Below are 22,939 nucleotides of genomic sequence, written 5' to 3'. Positions count from 1 at the left end.
CCCAACTATCTTTCAAACTCTCAACACAAGAAGACCAAGAAAACCTACATATAAGCTCGGGTGTGACGACTTTTTCTTTCTTAGAAACAGCATCAGGTTTGCGTTATTAATCAATGAAAGAATTGACAAACTAGACATCCTGAGAAGTAAGGCTTTCTGTTGTGTCAGAGACACCGACGGGACAAGCTGCACACTGGGCTATGCAGCTGACACAGGCGGCACCGAACTGTTGTCCAAAACCTCTTCAACTCCAACCATGAGAAAACAACCCACCCAATTTCAGAGCAGCATAGGTACCCAGGCACCACTGAAGCGTGCACTTGATCCGTCGTGAAGCAAATTCGGAGTAAGATATCACCACACGCTCCTCAGAACGGGCCAGTCCCTGAAGGCTGCCAACCGCGAATGCTGGCGAGCGAGCGAGGCGACAGGGGCTGTCCCCCACGGCTGCTACGGCTGCTGGCAGACAGCCCGGGAGCAGGACCACGCTCTGCGATGCCGGAATGGTGCAAGCAGCTCATTACACCTTTGTTGCAATGCATACACTCAAGGTGCGACTCCAGTAACAAACCCTAACAGAGACCACGGACTTCGAGTGACAAGGTATCGAGGCAGCATCCTTCAGGATGACAGCCACGCGTCAGGGCTGGGCACTGACCAGAAACCCAGAAACCACCGGCCCCCCACTTTTACCATGAACTTTAAAATGCCCTAAAAGGTGCCCTCCCCTTTTTTTAAGGCTTTGCACTTCAATAACTGCCTTGCTTGGGCTGCCTTAAAAGTTCTAAAATTGATGAAAATCCACTTGAGAAAATAAAGAATATGTCCCCCACACACACACCAGGAACCCAACGATTGTCATGTTGTCACTCTGGGCAAATTCCAGCTGTGTCCGTAAGGAAGGCTTTCATCCGCAAACATTCACCAGCACTCGCTCTTTGCAGCACTGCCCACCGTCACCTCTCCGGGTCCCAACACCACCTCTGTGTTCTCGTTTGCACTGCTTTCCAGCTGAAGAGACTGAGGCCCGGATGTGTACTGTGTTCACTTAACAACTCAGAGAAGTGATGGGGCAGGGCCCAGACTCACTGCCAGGCCACAGGGGCCCCGCCAAGTCCCTGTGCACCACGCTAACAACCTCCAGTGTGGGGGTACTCAGCATTGACCGCCTTTTAATAAGCACCCAACCAACACTGAGGCCCCATCTACAGCAAGGCAGGCTTCCCTTGCCCTCAGCATTCACGGCACGTGAGGCCAGGCTGCTCTGGGACTGGGCACTGCTGAGGGGTTAAACAGCAGAACCCCTGAGACACCACAATCCCCACCCCCTGCTCAGGACCACCCAACAGCAGCAGTGTCCCAGGGGGCAGGCCTGGCAACCACACCCTGTCTTAACACAAGTGTGGTTAGGATGGACGCCGCGGTCTGCTGTTTGTATACCTTCCAACAGTGAGAAACCACAGGGCAAAGGAGTGGAGGAGCAAGAGAAGCAGGTGCTTTGAAACCAGAGTGGCAGCTGACACGAGAAGAAAAGACAAGTAGAAGAGCAGGGTGCACAGAACACTAGTTTATTGTCAGGTCTGCAAGTTAGGAGGGGCAGGGGCCACAGGGCACACAGGGCGCTGAGGAGTCGCCAGGCAGACAGGTGCAGGCAGGGGCTCCCTCCACGCGATGCACGCTTGCTCTCGGCCTCTCGGGACCTTCCGAGGCGGGCGGTTACTTACTCTTGCTGTTACTGTTCTCACTGACAAAGTCCTCAGCGCCATCCGTGTCGTCCTCGTCATCCCCGGATGAGATGGCATCTGTATTGGAAAGAACAGACCCGTGGGTACGCTGTTGCAAGGCCAGAAGCTGCGATGGGCAACACTGCAAATCCTACAACCCAGGAGCCCTCGCATTTAGCGTGAGAGACGTGTCAAGTTCATACAGTCTTCACGGCTTAAGTAGTCTCTCTCCTAGCCAATGGGCAGTCCGTGGGATGAATCTCAGGATTTTCTGCTTTTGTGGGATTTAAACATGACTACAACCATCGGGAACGCATCAAGCAGTATTCAAGTGTGTGATAAATTTACCGCTTGTTTAACATCCAAAGCCCTTTGCCCGACATAACCTTGGCATTCGGGGCTCATTTCAATAAAGGAATGAACCCCTATCAACACGGAGTCCCCACGTGGCCCTGCTGATTGCTCAGCCTCCTCAAAGCTCAGAGCCACTCACGTCATGGGAGGAAAACCCAGCAGAGAATCTCAAATTTTAAGGAAAGAACCCTCCGTCTCGAGCATGCGCCTTTCAATCCCGCAGTCTAAAATGCCAAGGCTGTCAGGGTCGCTTTGAGGGTAGCAGGGGAGGGTCTGTTAGGACTTGTAGAGTTTGCCGTCTCAAAAAAGAAACGCGCTACTCAGTGCACAGGTCTCCGTCATTGTCAGTGGCCGGGTGGCACCAGGGCCCATGGGGAAGTGTCAAACAGACCCATAGGTGCGAGAAAGCTGCAGGCCAACATCTCAGCAGGAATGCACTTTTCTGCAAACATTTTAACTGGGAAGTGGCTACAAAGAGTGTGTCCCGCCGGGGTCGGGGCCAACTCACCTGTTACATTCACCATGAAGTACCAAGAGTCACTGCCTACAGTGCCAGCAGCAGTACAAGCATAGAGGCCGGAGTCTCGAGGCGTGGCACCTCTTATCTGTAAGTACTCCCCAATAAGCACTGTCCTATTGTTGGGCCCCAAGTGCACCCCATCCTTAGTCCAACCGATCGCGGCGGCATCTTTCAACAGGCAGCGCAACTCTAGCGACTCCCCTGGCGCGACCACAGAAACTTCCGCTTGGGAGATTTGGTATTTGGTTGGTGGCTCTGCAGAAAGGCGGGAGAGAGAAGACAGAGACAGATGGGAAGGAGGGAGAGAAGAGAAGGCCCCACGAAGGCCACTGGAGGCCCGGGGGTCCACACTGGAAGCTGCTCTGGTTTTGCAACTGGCTCCAGGAAGGTCCCTGGTTGCCCAGCTCCCCAAGAACAGTCTAAGCACCAGAAACAGCAACCGTAGGAAACACCCAGCAAGGCAGCCCGGCCTCAGTTTCCACCTTGGCAGGGTTTTAAAAACAAAACCCAGTGTGGGAAATTATTTTCCCCCAAGCAACACTGAAGTCCATTGCCAACCCAAAGCCTGCTTGCTGAGCACCTGGGAACCGTTACAGCCGCACCTCTGACTTGCAACAATGTTGCATTTTTCAGATGTGGTCCCCGAGCATGACTGTGTGTCACTTCTCTATCAGTCCTTCCCCTGTGTTAAGCTTGGCCTTCCCCTAAGAAAGTCAAGTTTCTTAAGCTGAGTCGGCTCCAACCCAAGGGAAACCAGTGGTGCCTCAGCAAAGCTGCTCACCCCCCTGCGGCTGTCAGGAGCTCTCAGAACCAGACCTAAAGACTTCATTCTGTGCTGGGGGAGCTGGGACACACTGCTTTCCCCAAAATGCTAAAAACCTGGAGGCCTCAACCCCAAGACCATAAACGGCACAGCAGCTGAGAGCCGTCTCCATGGCGCTGAACCAGAGCTGCCAGGTAAAACGCACCCTCACTCCGTTACAGGGCCTGATCCTGCCTGCCATTCAGGCCTGAGGTCTCTCAGCCTTCCTCCCTCTCTTCCCTGAATACTCCAAATCCTCCTTCCAGGCTCACACTGCCCAGCCTCACGCCGCTGCCCGTGTCCCCAGCATGTGGACCACATTTCTAAATAACAAAGCTTGCCTGCCTGCCATCTCTGTACTCCCCACCACCGCCTTGCCACCTATACACTGGGGCCACCCTCAGCTGGCACAGCCCAGCTGAACACGGTGACCATCATCAGGGGCTCCAGCCCCCGCAGCCCCTCCAAGAACAGCACAAAGCCCTGGCTGTGGAGCAGCACGATCTGTGCCGCGGGCCAGGGCGGCCCCAGGAGCCACGCAGCGGCCGCTTCCACCCCCTGTGGTGCACTGTGAATGGGACACAAAGTCCCAAGACCCTGCTCAGTGCTGGGACAGCATCCAGTTCGGGCAGCATCACAAGGCAAGTGTCCTGGCCAGGCTCCATTCACAACAAGGGCCGCACAGGACACAGGACAAAGTCAGTTCTTGCTCCAGCCCTGCTGTTAACAGAGCAGTGAGGTCCCCAACAACCACCATCAGCAGCCAACAGGGAAGGCTCCCGGCACCATGACAAGGGGCTCCCTCCCAGGGCACACAAACAGGGAACAGCACAGGTGCCAACCAGAAAAACCCACATCCACAGGAGATGGCCGAAGTCATGCTTCACGCGACAGGTGCAAGTCCCCTCCAAGAGGCAGGCCGCATGTCTCAGGTGGGCTGATCTCACTGAGCAGGCATTCCTTGAGCATCTGCTTTGTTCTGAGCATTCAGGAAGCAGGGGAGAAGACACGGAGGCCCTGCACCGGCGCAGCTTCTACGCAGTGGAAGCAGGACACACAGAAAATCTACAACGCAGGATTAGGACGGCGCAGAGAGCGCAGCACCCACAGAAAGGACGGGCGACTGCAGCCCCTGGGCCAGATCCGCTTCTGGGTAAACAAGCATCCCAGCAAGCGGGCCACACACCGCTGTTTACATCCAGGGCTGCCCTTGCAATGCAGGACAGAGCTGCGCCGCGGTGGCAGAGCCTTCGGGCCCGCAGAGCCGGCCACTCTGACAGTGCCGCCTTCACATAGAGCTGTGTGAGTCCTGTTGTAGGGCTGACCAGGGAAGGGCCTCTCCTGAGAGCAGGCAGGGCGGTGAGAGACGCAGGGGACTCAGTTTGCAAGGGGCTCAGGCCAGGATACTCACAGTTATTCAAGTCCTAATAGGACCAGACTGAATGGCTAAGAAACACTCAGAACTCTGCATCAGCAACAGAATAGGAGACCAAGAGGCTGGTGCTGTGGTAGTCAGTAAAGCTGCCATGTGGGCATGGATTCATGTCCCTACTGCTCCACTTCCCATCCAGCTCCCAGCAGTGGAGGAAGAACCAAGGCCTTGGAACCCTGCCACCCATGTGGGAGACCCAGAAAAAGCTCCTGGTGCCTGGCTTTGGCCTGACTCGGCTCTGGCTGCTGTGGCCATTTGGTGAGTGAATTAGTGAATGGAAGATCTCTCTTAAATAAATCTTTTTTAAAAAAAATTTTAAAAGAAAAAGAAAGGGAAAGGAAGAAACACAGGAAGAGTGGAAGTGGTCCCACTTGCAGCATCCCAAGGTCAGAGGTCACTCAGCATCAGCCTGGACAGAGCCTACAAAGCCACCTGCTCTCGAGCAACCAATGAAAGCCAGAGGCTGGTGTCTTTCAGTCCAATCTCACTCCCCCCGCCGCCCACCATCCAACACCACACACACACACACACAGACACAGACACACACAGACACAGACGCACACACACACACACACACACACACACACACCTTCAACAGCTAGTTACAAAACAACACCCAGAACTCACAATGAGTTTACACTGCATTGGCCCAGGGTCATAAAACAATCAGTTCATACTATGACTATGCATGCCGCATGGTCCGCAAGTCACAGAGAATGTGATGGAATCTGCCTTCCTCCAAGCCAGAGCAGAGACAAGGCGGGGCACAGAAGGCAGCAACAGGCCCGCTCTGCCCCACCGTGCGAGGAGGAGAGGCGGGTCCTTCCTCCAGGCAGGCGACGCCCCCAGTCTGCACTGGGAAAAGCTCTGCTCTCTCCATTTGCAGAACCAAGTGTTTGCACTGAAAATCCTGCCCCTCCCTGAAATGGGCACACCACAAGGCCTGGTTGAAATCAGGGCCATCTGGCTGCTGGGCTGCACCTGCCTGCCAGGTGCAGCAGGAGAACAGCTTGGTGAATGGGCAGCACCCAAGCCCTGCCCACTCCTGCACACCAGCCACCCAGACACCCCAGGGTGCTCCACGAGGCTGCAACGTGATCCTGATCATTCCAGAACAGTGTCCTGAGCTCGTGATAGGCACTGTCGCTGTGACTTCACAACACAGCAAGCATCACCAGCCTAGGGGGACCCCACGTCCAGTGGCTAACAAGCCAGTCAGCGGACTTGTCTCTTCAAGACACAAAACCAGGAGCTGGTGGCATAGCATAATGGGTTAAGCTACCACCTGCAAAAATGAAAGCCCAAATGGGTACCAGTTCAAGTCCCACTTGCTCCACATCTGATCCAGCTCTCTGCTAAGGCATCTGAAAAAGCAATGGCCGATGGCCCAAGTGTCTAGGCCCCTGCACCCACGTGGGTGCAGTTCATTGCTCTTGGCCTCAGCCTGGCTCGGTCCCAGCATTGTGGCCATCTGTGGAGTGCAACACACACATAAACATTTCCCTGATGGGCTCCCATCTAACGGACAATGACATGACCAGATGTAGTAACGGTGGTTTTTATTTCCAGTGAGCACAGTCAGAACTGTCTGTGCATTTCCCAGTGATGATAAGCTTCAAGGATGGCAAAACATCACCTGGACACACAACAACGAGGCAACAGTGTGTGTGTAACACCAAGTCTCCACCCTGTAACCACTGCCCCGGGAACCCAGAGCGTGGGGGCCTCCTCCCTCGGGAAAGTGGTCCCTTCCAGGCAGTGCAGCCACATCCCAGATCCTCCTAGGAAGACCTTAAGCACAGGGCAAGTTTCTCTAAAATAAAGAGAAATTCAGAGGAATAATAGCTAGGGACAGATGTAAGAGAGATTGGGAGAGACATGATCACAAGGCAGCCCCTCTCAGCCCCCAGGGCTACCCCGTGTCCCCAGCTTAGAGGGATACCCAGGCCAGGATGCCAGCTCCATGGTGACCTCTCTTCCCCTGCCCTGCACTTCTGCACAGGTGCCTCAGGGAAGCCGTGCTGCCTGCTCTGGGGACCACCCGTGCTGGGACCCTGGCCACTTCGCAGGACTATCTCCAGGGGTACTGCACTGGCCCCACTGTGACACCTGCCGCCCTGCCTGGGCCCCTTGTCCTGGCCCCACCACTCCCTCCCTCTGCCTCCAGCAGGCCGTGCGGGCTGCTCTGACAGGGCAGTTGACACAGGGCACAGAACTGCCTGGGAAATCCAAACAATCCCTTTTATAGGAGTTTAGTCCTCCACAGCCACAGCAGCCTCCTTCCGCAGCTCCTCCTCTGATCCCGCCAAAAGAACAGGAGAAGCTTCCAGATGCTCTTCGCTAAGGCCCAGACATTCCTGCAGAGGCCTGCACAGACACAAGGTAAGTTTGTCCATGCTGATCACGACGCAGACTCAAATCCAAACAGAAGTCGGCCAGCAGCGAGGCAGACTGACACACGGGCACTGCACAGCCCTAGTCACCGTTCCTGCAAAGTGCCAGACAAACAAGGGGACCCGTTGACTTTCTGGGAGGGTCCAGCAGGCTGGGTGCTGCCTGCCGTAGCCACACCCACAAGCCCAGGGCAGGAAGGACTCCCAGAGGTTTCAGAGCCTTCAGCAGTGCTGGGCCCGATATTCTATCAGAATAAACTGACAGCTCTGATATCTGAAAGCTGAGAAAGAGGACTGTGGCATGAACAACAGCAGTTCCCTGCTGGAAACCTAGGCCTTTGTCCAACCTCACCAGGCTGTGACTTCCCAGCAGGCACCAGGGTACTTCCTTAAGTTCAATGAGAACAGAATTAAAAGATCATTTTACTGCAAAATAATAATAATTTAAAAACAAATTTAGGGGCCCGGCACAGTGGCCTAGCAGCTAAAGTGCCCGCCTTCAACATGCTGGGATCCCAAATGGACGCCGGTTCTAATCCCGCAGCTCCACTTCCTATCCAGCTCCACTTCCCATCCAGCTCCCTGCTTGTAGCCTGGGAAGGAAGTCAAGGATGGCCCAAAGCCTTGGGACACTGTGCCTGTGTGGGAGACCTGGAAGAGGCTCCTGGCTCCTGGCTTTGGATCAGCGCAGTTGCAGTCACTTGGGGAGTAAATGGTCAGATAGAAGATCTTCCTCTCTTTCCTTCTGCTATATATATCTGACTTTCCAATAAAAACAAATAAATCTTTAAAAAAAAAAAAAAGATGGGGGGGAGGTCTTGGCTCCCAGGCAGGGCCTGGGTCTGCTGACACGCACCCTGAGAAGCAGCCATGATGGCTCAAGCACCTGGGTGTCTGCCAGCCACGTGGGAGACCCGGATTCAGTTTCTGCTCTCCCAGCTTCCACCCAATCCTTCTCTGGCTACTGCAGAAACAGATCGATCTTACACAAACCGCTAAGGGTTCTCGAGCCAGAGAGAGATGGAAACAAAGGCAGGGGCTATCCGGACCTCCCTTCCCCTCGGCAGGTCAGGCTGGAGCCCATGACCTCACCGTGACATCACACAGATGATGATGTCACCCCAGAACTACAGGTGATCCCTCTGTAAATAAACACCATGGGGACACCTCAACCTGCTGGGCACGCCCAGCTCCCCGCCACGCCAGTGTCGTCGGAAGGGCTGGGAACGGTCAGCTATTTCAGGTAACGCTGGACGCTGCCAAACCAGCGATAGCAGCACTTCAGCCTGTCATTTTTTATAATGTTTGCCTATAAACCTTTCCCGTGTGGTTTTTGAAATGGAGCCCAAACGCAAACAGAGAACAGATGGGGAACCCACGTCTTGCCCCATCTGATCGTTTCGGGGGAGAACGGACGACAGATTCAAGCTGCAGAGCCAGGAGGCAGGCCGCGCTGGGGTGGGTGGGGGTGGAATCTAACTGAGCTCCTCTCGCAAGGAAAGCCAGGGCCTTTGTAATGGCGCAGACCACACCTGGGTCCGGGCATGCAGAGAGGTGGTCCCTGGACACTCCCCACCGAGGGCAGCCCTGGACACACTCCTCCAGGGAGACAGAACCCAGATGGATTCGTCTGAAAAAACAGGAGAGAAAAGACAGGGCGGGGGTGGGGGGGGTGCAGAAACAGGGAAGAGCAGGCAGGAGGTGACGGACAAGGACAGCAGGTGGGTCTCAGGGCCACATCCCAGGCTTCCACATGCAGCAAGGGTGGATCAAGTTTCCTGGCGGAAGAGAAGCCAGAGGTAGATGTTCCTGCTGAGCCACACGGAAAACATGGCAGAAAGGTGGCAGGGCCTCTCCCGGTGCCCACTGGCCTGCCCCAGCCATCCCACAGTGGCCACGCCACCATCACCTACTACAGCCACACACAGGCCTATGAAGGCACGGGGTCTATCTGTCCTTGGGGGCATGGGTTACAGCACGACGCAAGGACGTACGTACGCTCCAGACCTCAAGGAAAACTGCCCATGGGAAAGCAGGGGACAGACAGAAATCAAGCTAAGTGGGCAGGCGCAGGAGCTGCAGCTGCGTCTCCAGTTGAGTGCCCAGCTGTTCTACGGCTCACAGCCCTAAGAGCCACCTCTTAGAGCCTGCCTGCCCTCCTGCCTCCCCTTTCTCCTCACCCAGAGGCTCAGGGTCAATACTTCTAAGATGGGAGCCATGACCAACGACACCCTCCACAGAACTCAGGGCTGTCCTGGAGGACGGCGGGGTGCACCTCTCCACAGGGTAGAGAAATCATACTGTGGCGCCCAAGAGAATATAAATGTTGGAAAAGCATCTAAGAACACGAACGTTTGTGACTGAGTTGCCCAGATCACCCAGTGCGGGGATTCAAAATGCAAACCTGCCTTCCCAGTGTTTTCTGCCTCCAGCCCAAAGTTTTAGTCCCAGGCTGTTAATGACAGGGACATCATGGAGCAGGAGTGGAGCACACCTCTCTCCCTGGTCACATGGCCACATTCAACTCTCAGATTCACAAGGACAAAACTCCCACTGGGGAGAGGGGGGGAAGGTGACCTTTCGGGGAGCAGAACAGTTAAAGTGCCAGCTGGGACGCCCCTGCCTCGGGGCATGTCCTCGAAGGCCCTAGTGGCGATTCAGGTCCTTGGGCCCCTGTGCCCAGGTAAGACAAGAATGCAGTTGCTGGCTCCTGCCTTTGGCCTGGCCCAGCCCAGAGTGCTATGGGCATTTGGGGAGTAAGTTGGTGCATGGGAAGAACTCATGCTGTCTTTCAAATAAAATGAAAATAAATAACTTAAAGCAAAAACCTCCCACCTCACCAGTAAGATGAAGGGACTAAGCACCCTTTGCACAAAATCCCTCAATACTGGCCACTCTGCTCACACAACAACTCCAGAATCGAGCCCTTTGTTCCAAAGGCATTTCCCCCAAGAGACAGACAAGTAGATTATAGCGTGCCCGGGATGCAGAAACTTGCGCAGCAAGTATGTCAACGGGCCCGCACTCCACAGCTCCCACACACAAAGAGGGATTGTGTGCGCGGCCGTCAGGTGGCCCCGGAACGCAGCCTCCTGCCGCCCCTGGAAACACGCCTGCCACACGCAGCAGAGGACATCTCAAGCCCTCCAGGGCCTGTCAGGGCTCACGCTCTGGGCCACTCCTGCCCCACATGACAGCACAACCAAGCACCAGGTGGACATTCAACAGGCCATGCCCAGTCCTGAAGGATGCGAGTGGCCTTGCCGAGGTGTGTCCCTCCCCGGGTCACTCTCCTCTGGATAAAATCACAGCAGGGAGCCGAGTCCTGCCTGCCACCTACAAGTCACATGACACTGGGCCCAGCGCCCACATTTGCCATGCCTCTTCCCCGCACCAAACAGGAGCACACGGACCGTACCCACACAACACTGGGCACCTGGTGAACACTCAGACCCCATCACCAACCTGCACAGGGACCCATGGCTCACAGCACACCTGCATGGCCACATGACAGGCCAGATCATCAACACCACCATCATCATCATCACGCAGAAGCAGTGGGCCAGTGAGAAGAGCCCAGGAGCTGCCAGCAGAGAGACGAGGCACCTTCAGCTACTGGCTTGCCTTCCACCTGTCAAGGAGGTCTTCTCGGGGCTGGCACAGTGGCTTAGCCAGCTAATCCTCCATCTGCAGTACCGCCATCCCATGGGGTGCAAGTTCTAGTTCTAGCTGCTCCTCTTACGACCCAGCTCCCTGCTTATGATCCATGGCTCCTGGCTTCAGATGGACGAAGCTCTGGCCATTGTGGCCATTTGGAGAATGAAGCAGTAGATGGAATATCTTTCTACCTCTCCCCATTTCTCTCCATAACTCTTTCAAGTAAAAAATAAAAATAAATCCTTGAGCCCAGCGCAGTGGCCTAGTGGCTAAAGTCTTTGCCTTGAACACACCAGGAACCCATATGGACGCCGGTTCTAATCCCGGCAGCTGTACTTCCCATCCAGCTCTCTGCTTGTAGCCTAGGAAGGAAGTCGAGGATGGCCTAAAGCCTTGGGTTCCTGCACCCGCGTGGGAAACCTAGAGGAAGTTCCAGGCTCCTGGCTTCAGATCAGCGCAGCACCAGCCGTTGTGGTCACTTGGGAAGTGAATCATCAGATAGAAGATCTTCCTCTTTTGTCTCTCCTCCTCTCTGTACATCTGACTTTGTAATAAAAATAAAGCTTTTTTTTTTAAATCCATATTTTTTTTAAACAGAGAACCTCCTGCCTTTCTAGAAATGTCTCCTTCCACGCCCCTCCTGTACCCATGGGTGCACCCTACTCTCCAAGCCCCAGCCACTCCCACTCCTAACCAAGGGAAGTGTCCCCGGACAGCTCACAAGGCCCTGTGCAGAACCAGCCAGGGACCGGCCGCCGCCTCCCGCTGCTGTTGGCAGCATCCAGGAGCCCAAGCTCCCCATTCACCCGATGCCCCTCTGGGTACCTCTGCATCCCTTCCTACGAAGCCCACTCCGATGCCCCTGAGAACACAGCTGCTCCTGGACCTCTGCTAGCCAGCTGTCCACCCCTGGACTTCACAATGCTCCAAATAAAACCCAAAGAGCAGCGGACACAGACACTTGGCTGCTCCCTCCTGCCTCCCCCCACCCACCAGCACACCTGCCCTATTCCCCTGCCTGGCAAGCTCCTGCCCAGGTTCCACAGCCAGGCTCACCGCTCTCCGCCTGCACCGCTGGCTCTGTGTGCCCCTCCAGTCTCTGCAGAGCTGAAGTCTGTACATCCTGCTTCCCATGGGCATCCCTGGGCACCGCTGCCTCTGCCCAGCGCAGCTCTGTGTGCCCCTCCAGTCTCTGCAGAGCTGAAGTCTGTACATCCTGCTTCCCATGGGCGTCCCTGGGCACAATGACCAGCACACTCCGGAGTTAGCAAGTGTCTATCTAGTGCTAGCCCGAGGTCCTGCTGGCAGACCTTCACCTCTGGTGGCCAGGAGGCAGTGTTTCAAAGCCGCTTCAGCCAGGAACACACTGCACGTGCCTGGCCCAAGTTGCGGTCCATGGAACACACAGCCCTCAAGGTCACAGCAAGGACAACAGCAGAAGCTACCCCAGAAGGCCTCTGCGTGTACCTTAAATGAAGGGTCACCTCTGAGCAAAAACCCTCTCACCCAGGGAAGGAGGTGGCCCTGCGGCTCAGCCCTGGCCCCAGGGCTCCCCTAGGTCCCTGCTGGCAGGTGGTGGTGCCAACACAGATGCTTGAAGTCACCACACTGCTTTCCCAACCCCAGGAGAACCTCGATTCGCATTCCTGACTTCAAAACCGGATTTTCTTTCAAAGGAACCAACCTGCCACAGCACATTTCTGTCGGTTACCCAAGGAGGTGGGGGACTTTTAGAAACACTCCCAAAGGGAACTGAAGACCTAAAGATGGGGAAGTGGCATTATCAGCGCCCACAGACCCCACCCACCTGGGTAATTAGTGAGGGGTGTGGCCTGGGACTTAGGAAAAACCAGTTCTACAAAAACAGAATTCAAAGATGGTGCAAAAAAACTATCAATTCCAAGCCATATTTTTCATAACATTTTGGTAATCCCTCATATTCATGGATTTCAAAATTCTTTCGGCCCCAGAACAAACCTATTTTTCCATTCCATTTCCCACAAACTCTCAGGACCTCACAGCTTCACTGTGCAGAGACCCCACAGAATTCCTAAGACTCGGACAGAGGGGCATGGACAAAGAATGACAGCCCCCAAAGCATGCTGGGAATGGCCTCACAGACACCAAAACAGAGCAAGGTGGAACTGGGGGCTGGCGTCGTGCCTCCCAGGGTCCCCAAGCCGGAGACGTGCCTTCCCGTGGGCTGCAGAGACAGACATGCATTCCAGGAGCAAGATTTCAAGGACAGCCACCCTGCCGAACATCCCATCACCTGTGGCCCCAGAAGCTGCACAGGAGCCTGACACAAACGCTTCATGAATGATGCAGCCTCAAGTGGGCGCTTTTGCCCTTTAAGTCCCATTAAAGGTCGGATCAATGTCTAAACATTGGTTGACATTTTCCCCAGGCCATAGTACTTTCTGAATAGAGAAAAACTTTTTAAGTGGAAGTGGGGCGGGGTGGGGGGGGGTTGGCAGAATTTTCCCAAGAGGGCAGGGGTGAGGATCTGGGAGGAGCATTGTTCCAGCAAGTCTATACAAAGGCCTGGGGCCTTGCTCCTCTCAGCAGGACCCCAGCTCCAAGCTGGTTCAGAGATGGCTTTCCTCCAGCCCTCCTCCTCCTCCCAATGTGGTCGGCTCCGTGAGCCCCGTCGGCCAGCCCGGTCAGCCCGGTCAGCCGCGGCAAACGGGCAAGGCTGGATCGTACATCCTGCTCTGGCACTGCTTCCTGGCCAGAGGAGGATGCAACAAGGGGCTGGAAGGCCAGCCCAGAGTCCTGTGGAGGAGGGGCGGGAGCCTGGGGCAGGCATGCTGCTGACCCAGCTCCTTCGGCCCCCACAGGACCCAGAATCAGTCAGCCAGGACCCCAGGGATCACTTTTCTCCAATTTTGTGCAGAGAACACCAAACCTCCCCCCTTTTGGGATCCCGTGCCAGGGGAGTGAAACCCACATCAATTCAGGAAATTCCAAATTAAACGTAGGCGCCACCACGCTGAAACCTTCACCCTGCCCAACCCTGCCCACATGCACAGAGGTAAAACCTCGGACCGACCACCCACCCACCCACGAGGGTCTTCTCTTCCCGGCAGAGCCCTTTTTCAAACAACCATCTGATCTTAGAGAGGCTGGGCAAAGTTCCCAAGCATCTTGGCTACCCACCCACAGACCCGTTGTCACTGCCCTGCAGGATGCCTGCACACTTAGCCCCTCTCCCCGCCTCCAGATCAGCCTGGCAAGAAGTCTGCTCCCTGGAGGTAGTGCTGGAAGTGACAGTAAGGAGCCAGCTGAAATGGACCCAGCTCAAGCACAGGCTAGTAGCTGTTGGCGGGCCGGGGAGGGGTCCCTCAAGGGGCAGCGCCCAGCAGCAGAAGTGGGCTGCACACTCTCGCCCTGTGACTGGGGCCACCTCCATCACTGGACCAGGGACAACCTAGCCCATGTCCTTGGAACACCCTGAGGGTGCAGGTGCCTCCAGCTCGGGCTCCCCTCTGAGACACACCCTGCTCTACGTGTCCCACACCCCATCTTCTATCCCTCACACAACCTGCCCAGAGCCGGGGTCTTAGAAATAACCAAGGGGGCGAGGGACAAATGAGCAGAGCCAGCCTAAGGAGTCAAAGCCGTGTCCCTGGGAATGCTAAGAGCATCTGCCAAGGCCCACGGCCCCTCTGCCGAGCTCCGAGGGTGCGCGTCTCACCCAGGACTGCAAGCTTCGGAGGGGAGTGACGGTGTCTCCTTCCAGCTGAGATTTCTACAACTTCCTCCCACACTGAGCTGTCATGTCCAACCCCTGGGTGACCCCATATGGGGCACCAGAGCAAAGGTTAGTGACCAAGCCTGACCCCAAGCATCCCTGCAGCTGCTGGGATCAGAGATCACCTTAAATAAAAAACACCACCAAACTGAACTATACTTTTGTTTAGCAGTGGGCTCCATTCCCCCAGACGGCGGACGGGAGACTGGGTGTGTCTGCTTCTGCCCTTCCGTCTTGGACCTGTTCTCTTTCCCAGCTTTCCAAGTCTGCTCCTGCACTCTGCTGAGAAGTGACCCTAGAAGGACACGGGAGGCCTTGCCGCAGGGGTGTCGGGGCAGTGGCGAGGAGCTTGATTTCTCACCCCCTCGCAAGTCAGAAATGCTGCAAAGGGTTGAAGCGACTCTCAAAGCGGCCACTGCTCGGTACCAGCCGGGGCAAACCTCCAGAGCTGGCGTCTGGAACAGACAAGGTGTGGGGGCAGCCAGCCCAGCTCAGGTGGTTGCATGCTGGGCCAGCCCTCTGCCTCCTCAGAACCCACCTGTGGTTTAAGTCACCGCTGGGACCCAGGGCAGCACGCCCCACGGGTCTCCTAAGGCAGAATTGGCTTCTTGTTATTTTTTTCAAAGCTTTATCCATTGGTTTTCAAAGTCAGAGTTACAGAGAAGGAAAGGGGAGGAAGGAAAAAAAAGAGAGAGGCAGAAAAGACAGAGTGAGTGACCCACCTGCTGGCTCACTCCCCAGATGGCCATGATGGCCAGCACGGGGCCAGGCCACGGCCAGGGGGCTCAGGCCGGGTCTCCCGTGTGGGCTCCAGGCCCCAGGTACTTGGGCCATCCTCTGCTGCTCCTCCAAGGCCAAAGGTGGGGAGCTGGGTCAGGAGCGGAACATCAACGACACACACCGGCACCCATATGGATGCCAGCACCAGAGCAGACCGCGGCTGCCACACCACCCCAAGAATCTTAACCAACAAGACACAGGTTTGTGGACAAGTATGGGTGTGACGGGAAGAGACAGAGGAAGAAGCAGTGATCACAGAATCCGCCAGGGTCAATGACAGATTTAGGAGGAATAAGGACGCCATGCCAGGGGCGGGGCATTGCCCCAGGATGGCCTGCTCAGCAAGCAGAAGCAATCAAGTGACAAATCATTTTAGCTCCAAAAACTTCTCCAGAGGAGCTGGGTCCATGTGACACAGCCAAAGAGTGACTTTGTCCCCAAGAGGCACGGTTGCCTTGTCATATCACAACAACAGGAACACATGAACCCTCTGGATTACAGGATTCAAGACAATCCATCTAAGTACCCAACACAACGCAGGAACTTCATACACGGTAGCCGTCGTCACCATCACAACCTCAAGGAATGGGTGAAGGGCACCTGACCTCATTCCTCCCGAGGCTCCCCACTGGCCAGGAAGGTGAGCTCATCCCAGCCCCATCTGTCCCATCCCATAACCGCCACAGGACCACACAGGTCGGCTCCTCCCCTCTTCACTCCCACAGGCCCCACAGCTCGCGCTCCCTGCCAGGCAGCCCCCTCCCTTTGTACCTGGAACATGCAGCAGGCTGGGTCATTACAAGCCACGGAGGCAAGAGCAATCACCTGGGAGCCCCATTACCATTCTAATCAGGGCCTAATGGCACCCCACCCCAGCCCTGGAAACCTCAAACAGAAAACATCCTTGCCAAAACCTGCTGTGTTTCATGACATATGCATCCCACAGCTATAGCACATCTACAACTGAGTTTGTTTTTTTTTTTTTTTAACAAAAGAGGGGAAAAAATATCAATCCTGAGCCATCTGAACCGCAAGCAGAAAGACGATCACATTTCTACAACCCAGGATGCTTGCAAAAGCCCAGGATAGTAAAAAAAAAAAAAACACACACACACAAGAAAAAAATCTCACCTCTCTCATCAGAAGACTTCCTGTGTACACTGAAGGACAAACATCTTATCAGTCTGCAAAATATTGGTTTTAAATTTAGTTTGACAAGCAGGGTGGGGCGGGGGAAGAAATTAGCATTTTCTAAGTACCCTTCTTGGGTCAGAAAGCAGACAGAGGCTTGGCTGGCCATTTGCATTAAATCTCCAGATAGAGAAACTCAGGCTCAGATAGGTTATCTAACTGGTCTAAGATCACACAGCCCAGCAGATCCTGCAAAGGGAACCCAGCTTCCCAGGCCAAGGTCCCTCAGACTTCCTGCAGCACAGGCCATCCAAGACAACTTGATCTACTTCTCTTTTCTTTGACTCACTTCCATTCTAAAAATAAATGTCTTAGGCAGAATTTGGATTCACTGTGTAGTTGGTGATTCTTGATTGGATTGACAACACCCAGAACATTTTAGCAATCCTAGTGGAAATCCAGGCTTAGCAGGGTCAGGAGGAGGAGGCCGCTGGGAGCAATCCTACAGGGCAACCCCTCGGTGCCCAAGACGCAGGGGAGCTTAGACTCAGCTCCACCCATGACCCAAAATCTTTATATTCAACTTCGTAACACCCCAGCAAAACACGTACACACACACACACAGACACCGCCAACCCAAAGCTGGCCTTGCTCCATGTCTGAAAACTTTCAAATCACTACAATTGGTCACATATTTAAAAACTTCATGGCAAACTATCAAGTATAAAAATAGATCAGGTAAAGTCACATGAGAGTTCTGAGTGGAAAAAAAATATATATATATATGTATGTATCACAACAATTTACACAGATGTTAACTTTACTACTGTTAGAGTTCAAAATGAAGTTGTTTAAGGAAAAGTGAAGCATAAATCACACAAATAAAGGGCTCTCTTGTTCTCCTTGCTGGACCTATCAGCATTTGCCTTATAAGCTATTTTTAACCTCATAAAACACGCTCACCATAGCCTGAAATTCTATATGAGAACATTCCATTCACGAGGGACTTGAAATTCACCACCCTGGGTCAGACAGGCATTAAAAGGCAAGGAGAATATACGCCACAGTTCAGGTCCCTAACTCAGTCCAGTCAAAAGAAAAAGAAAAAATCAGGGATGTTTGATATTCCCAGGCCACAATGGGCATATTCCACAGCAGCGCCAAGGCCACATTCCGCACCCTCACAATCCCTGGGGAGACAAGTCTCCCAAAACCAAATGAGTGAAAGCTGCAGGGTGCCCTGACCTTGACATCGACTCTTCCAGGTGCGCCACTGGCTTCCCCAGGGGTTAATAACACCCCGTAGGGACAGCTAGATGGTGAAAGCTTCAAGTGTATCCACCATCACAGGATCATCTCCAGCCTCCAGCGATGAGGAAACACCATTTTGCATTTTTCTATTGTGTCCCCTAAAAGGAGGCAGTGACGAATCAGAGCAGGGAGGGACAGAACTTGAGCCCCTCTTATACCCCCTCATATTCCAAGGAATCTTCAAAAGAAAAAAAAAAAGGCAGCAACACTGAGAAGACAAATCGAGGAACAAAGGGCTGGGCCTGGAACAATGCCCAGCCTTCCGATGCCAGGAAGGAGACTTCGGGACACGGGGCAGGGATGGCACCACCACCACCAAGACCTAGGGAACCAGAGGGCGGCCCTCGAAAGCACCTGCTCAGAATTCTCTGGGGATCGCCTGATGAGAACGCCCCAGAAACGACTCCAGAACCACTTCGCACGCAGCAGGTCACCCCGCCAAGAATGAAGTCCGGGTGTCGGAGGGGGGAATCCAGCAGCAGCCTCGAGATTTCCCACCTACCCACACGCCAGCACCCAAAAAATCGATTCCCTGCCGCCTCCAGCAGGGACAAAAATAGCTGGAAGGGAAAGGTGGGAGGGCCTGACGCTGATAGAGGGGGAGGAGGGCTCTCACCGCCCGCCCCCCCACGACCAACCAGTAGTCTGTACTGGAGGGCTGTGGGGCAGATTTTATTAAGAATGTGAATATTAAACAAAACTCTTCCTGTTTGAACACCACCCCAGCTATTTCCTAACCCTGTAATTACTCATTGAGTCTCCCTTCAGAAACTTCTCAAGTACGATCGCCCTACTTATTGGAATTCTCACCCTCGACTGAGTCAAAAGACTCAAAGGGAGCACATCTCTAGTTCTGGCCTGCGGGGGAAGACGATGGACGGGGAGCTTTGGGCTGCGTGGACGCTCAGTGCTCAACTGGCTCAAATAAGTGCACACACGCGTGTACACACACACACACACACACACAAACACACAATCCAAAGTCGGATTAGAGGCAGCCAGTATAGAAAGTATACAAATACCAGTTCTCTGGGCTTGCCAGATTTGAGCTCCAGAAGTAATATTAAACACAGCTCTTTGTGCATGAATTGTGAAATACTTTATATACTAATAAAGAATGTGTACTTCATTGTGTATTTAACTGCATAAGCCTGCATTTGGTTTAATTGGCCAAGAATAAGTCCTCGTTCCTAAGCTTACGATCAAATTACAGTCAACTCTTAAATATTAACACCCATATTGAGCGGGAAAGATGCAGATAATATAAAACAGAAGATTAGTTTAAAGCATCCACTCTCGGTATGTGGAGATGTTCTGTTTTTCTTTTCACTTGCAATTAAATGCATATGGCCGATATGACATTCACAACACTTCCAACAAAGGGCTAGTGGAAAAATCCGACTGAGGGGGTACCCACGAAGAACCCCACTCCTCTTCTCTGTCATCGAATTTTTGGCCAGCCAGACTGCTCCCCAAATCAGTTTAAGGAAGACAGGCAAACCTCTCCCCGCTGCCTGCCTTGTTACAGGCCGGGAATCACAGGTTGTGGAGGGTGGGCAAGTCACTATGGCTTTGGGGCTGGGAATGCCCTTTTATCCCAGCTCCTACTGGGCTGGGGTAAACCAAGATGATGGTAAGGGCACCCGTGGCTGTTAGCCACCTGAGGTGCAAACAGCACAAGGAGTTTGAAAGCAAGAGTCCCCCACTCAGAGGCGACCAGGCTAAGATGGGGAGGAGGGCGTGTTTGACTGCTCACAATACTCATCCACAGAGGATGGCACTGCGGCCTACTCCAGTCTCAATCAACCCCAGGCCTTCTGCATCCCTGCCATGAGGACCAAAGAGCAGCAGCATGTGAGCCGAATCCAGCCCCCGCCTGCAGGCACAGGGTCCCTGAAAGACAGACCTGGGCTAGCAAGCCACATCCACTCTGCCAGCCACAAAGCCAAGGCCATCCAGGGGCTAGCCCCAAGCTCCGGAAGGGCCAAAACGAAAGGGCTTTGGGGTGGGGCGGGGGGCTTCTCCTCCGTGACCCTTTTGTCAGGAGGATCCAACCACACAGGATCTAAACTGAACTTCCCTATTAGCAAACCAAAAGTCTTCCAAGATAAGGCTTTAGAAAGTCAAAGCAGACCTTAACTGCTAGGGGAAGCGAGCTAGAGTTATACAGGAAGACAGCTGCGCTTATCCTAACCTCAGATAGACAAACAGCCCCAGCCCGATCCCTTCCTTATCACCAAACTCCCCCCTAGGAAAGATCTGCTCTCAGGTGGCTGGTATTGGGGGGTGGGGTAGCAGAGAGGGAGGTGGGCAACCCCTCAAGACCTGGAGTGGGGGAGGGGCCTCCTCCTTCCACAGGCAGCATTTTACACTGCCCCTCTCCCAAAAGCCAGACACTGTGGGAACGGGTACAGCCTGCCCAGGGACACTGGTAACAGCTGGCACAGTGGTGCCCACCGGCGGCCATTCTGTGGGCCGGTGCCCACAGGCGTACTGCCTGGCCTTTACGCCCACCTCAACCTTTAGAAGCAGCTAGGCAGGGGGCATGAACATCCATTGGGTATCCATAAAGAGACCCTGAAGACAGACAGGCACGGAACCCCAGGAGGCCCAGGGCTCCAAGCTGCCTTACTCCAATGTCCTGGGATTCTAGAGGCAAATTAATGATCCCAGACACACACACACACACACACACACACACCGGTAAAGCCAGACTTCTCAGATTTCCTCCCAGGACATCCCCACATCCCCGCGTGGGAAGACCAGCTGTCAACCACACCCACGTCCTCCAATGGCAATTCCCACCCAGGGAACAGTGTGGGGCACTCAATGCCTTCCTACGCCGCTGCCCGGTCCCACTGCGCAGGTACCCACAGCATCCTACCCTTCCTTCAGTAATTAAAAAAGGTTCAAGGAGCCCTCCAGGACCACTCCACACTGAAATCAAGTCACAACCAGGCCGCCCGGAAAATCCAAATGCAAAACGGCAGATTGCTCCTAACCTCTCGGTAGGAACTCCCGGCTCGGCTTGCCCGCTCCGCGCTGAGCCGTGCACTCAAGGGAAAACCGACAATTACGGGAACATCCATTTTAATTATTAGCAAAATTAAAGAAGCGCAGTCCCAACTTTCAGAAACCTGGAACCTCCTCCCTCCCACCCAACCCCCCACCGCCTTCCCACTGCCAATCACTTCCATCTTGATGTCACAACATGAGGCACCACGAGGCAATGCCAGAAGCCATCTGTAGGTGCAGACTGTACAAGCTACAGACACACACACCCACACCCCTGCCCGCAACACACACACACTCACTCACACAGACACCCAGACTCCCTTCCTCGGGATGCCATCGTCACGGGGATGTCACCACACCTGCTCATGACAAAGCGGTCACATTTCTGTGTAACAGAAAGTTCCCCAAGCTCCCCAGCACACTTCTGGTGCTCTGTACCCAGGGGCTTACCCTCTCTCATCAAGTACACAGAGACCCTTAGCGTGAAGGCACTACCCGGGACCCCTCTTGGGTCGGCTCCCTGTCCCCACCCAGCCACCCAGCCCAACAGAGTGAACCCAGGGCCTGGGCTCCCCACGCACTTGCACAGCAGCTCAGCTAATCCCAGATGCCACCAAGGATGGCGCAGGCTCCCCCAGAGCCAGGCAGGCACCAGGTGGGCTCTCAGCAAGCAGGTTCATTAAGTAGTGATGAGTGTTGGGATCTGGCATGCTAGTCTCAGATTACCACTCGCAAACTAACTCGGCTACCAATATTCCCTGCTGATGACAGGTCTCGGGGCTGTACCAAGCAGGCGCTTGGCTCACACTGTCTCGGAAGAACCTGGGGAGACAGGGTCCAAATCAGTGGAAAACTTGAGCCTCGTCAAGGCCTCGCAAGTGGCCCGATGCCTTTACAAGGAAGTCTCCAGAGCAGCACGGCCCCACAGGATCTGGAAGTTCTCACGGAGCGGGCAGACCCCTAGTGGAGTCACATGCAAGGTGACCTGAACTAGAATGCCACTCCACGGCACGTGGCTTACAAGGTCAGATGACTACAGCAGCATGAAACAAAAAAACTTTAATGAAAATAAAAATAAGAACCCCTAGGAAGTCAATTGTTTCCATGTTCACTTTCAGAATCTTTCGTCCTTAAACTATGAAAACTTCAGCATTTCACACAGAAGCCAACGTCCCTTCCCAGCTCCTTTTCTTAAAACCAGCAATCCTTTACAGGGTAGGAATCCATCCTGGGAGCGAGGGTGCCAAGACACAGCACGGGCCACCACGGCTCTCCCTGGCTCCCCCCGGCTCCCCTCGGCTCTGGCGCAACCCTCCCCTCACCCAGCACAGAGAGGGACACACTCAGCCAGGGACCACCAAGCAAGGCACCCTGCTGCCCGCAGGGCTCCTCGGAAAGGCCCCCTCACAAGGTCTCCACCTCCTCTCCAAGACTCCTTTCCAAACTCAACAGGCCTTCCAGTGAGTGCCACTTCGCCCACACCCAAATCCCCCAAAACAAACTCGGCACCCCCAACGAAAGGGAAACGACACCCCTTACCTTCCGGCTCCAAGGTGGTATCCTCAACTAAATTGAAGGAGGGCCGGGCCAGGCACACAGTTGCCATGGTCACCATGACCAGGCAGAGGAAGCGGCCCCAGCTGACCATGGCTCCGGTGCCAATCCCCGGTCCTTGTCCGTATCTCCATGTGGACGTTAATCCCATCTGCACACGTCCCCGGGGAGCATGGACTGCCTGCAATGCCTTCAGCCTGGAGGGGGGTTCTCGGGAACCAGGGTGCTGCTGGGCCGAAGCTGGTCTAGCCACCGCTGCTGCTCCGTCGCTACCACTGCCACAAAAAGGAGATCAAGGCGAGTTAGTGCTGTCTTCCACCCGGTACCTCTCACTTAAAGTTCCAGATGCCCAACGTGCACAACGAGCATTTTTCATTATCTGCCCACCACTAGGCGTGTCCTCCAGACCCGTCCACAAAGGTGTGAGGCTAACCTCCGAAAAGCCATCCTTTCAAGAAACACAAAGCGAGAGGGAAAGCAGCAGCTACAGGACTCAGGCGTGGCCACTTGAG

At 54.5% G+C, this 22,939-nt stretch overlaps 1 protein-coding gene across 7 annotated transcripts in view; it reads right to left on the bottom strand.

The window, feature by feature from the left end:
- Positions 1-22,653, bottom strand: part of FGFR2 (fibroblast growth factor receptor 2) — a 93,525-nt gene extending 70,872 nt beyond the window's left edge. For 2 of the 7 annotated variants that reach the window (XM_040991751.1, XM_040991752.1), the window contains exons 1-3: positions 22,413-22,653; positions 2,587-2,853; positions 1,725-1,802 (exon numbers count right to left, since the gene is read on the bottom strand). In XM_040991751.1, coding sequence (XP_040847685.1) covers positions 1,725-1,802; positions 2,587-2,853; positions 22,413-22,578 — 511 coding nt within the window. In that variant the 5' untranslated portion in view covers positions 22,579-22,653. The remainder of the gene's footprint in view (positions 1-1,724; positions 1,803-2,586; positions 2,854-22,412) is intronic. The other 5 variants (XM_040991753.1, XM_040991758.1, XM_040991755.1 and 2 more) reach the window with 4 other exon arrangements.
- Positions 22,654-22,939: the final 286 nt, after the last annotated feature.

This window comes from Ochotona curzoniae, unplaced genomic scaffold (assembly GCF_017591425.1).
Source record: "Ochotona curzoniae isolate NIBS_2020 unplaced genomic scaffold, NIBS_Ocur_1.0 contig_66, whole genome shotgun sequence".
NCBI lineage: Eukaryota > Metazoa > Chordata > Mammalia > Lagomorpha > Ochotonidae > Ochotona > Ochotona curzoniae.
The sequence above is the reverse complement of the archived record's forward strand: the minus strand, read 5'-3'. Positions and strand labels throughout refer to the sequence as shown.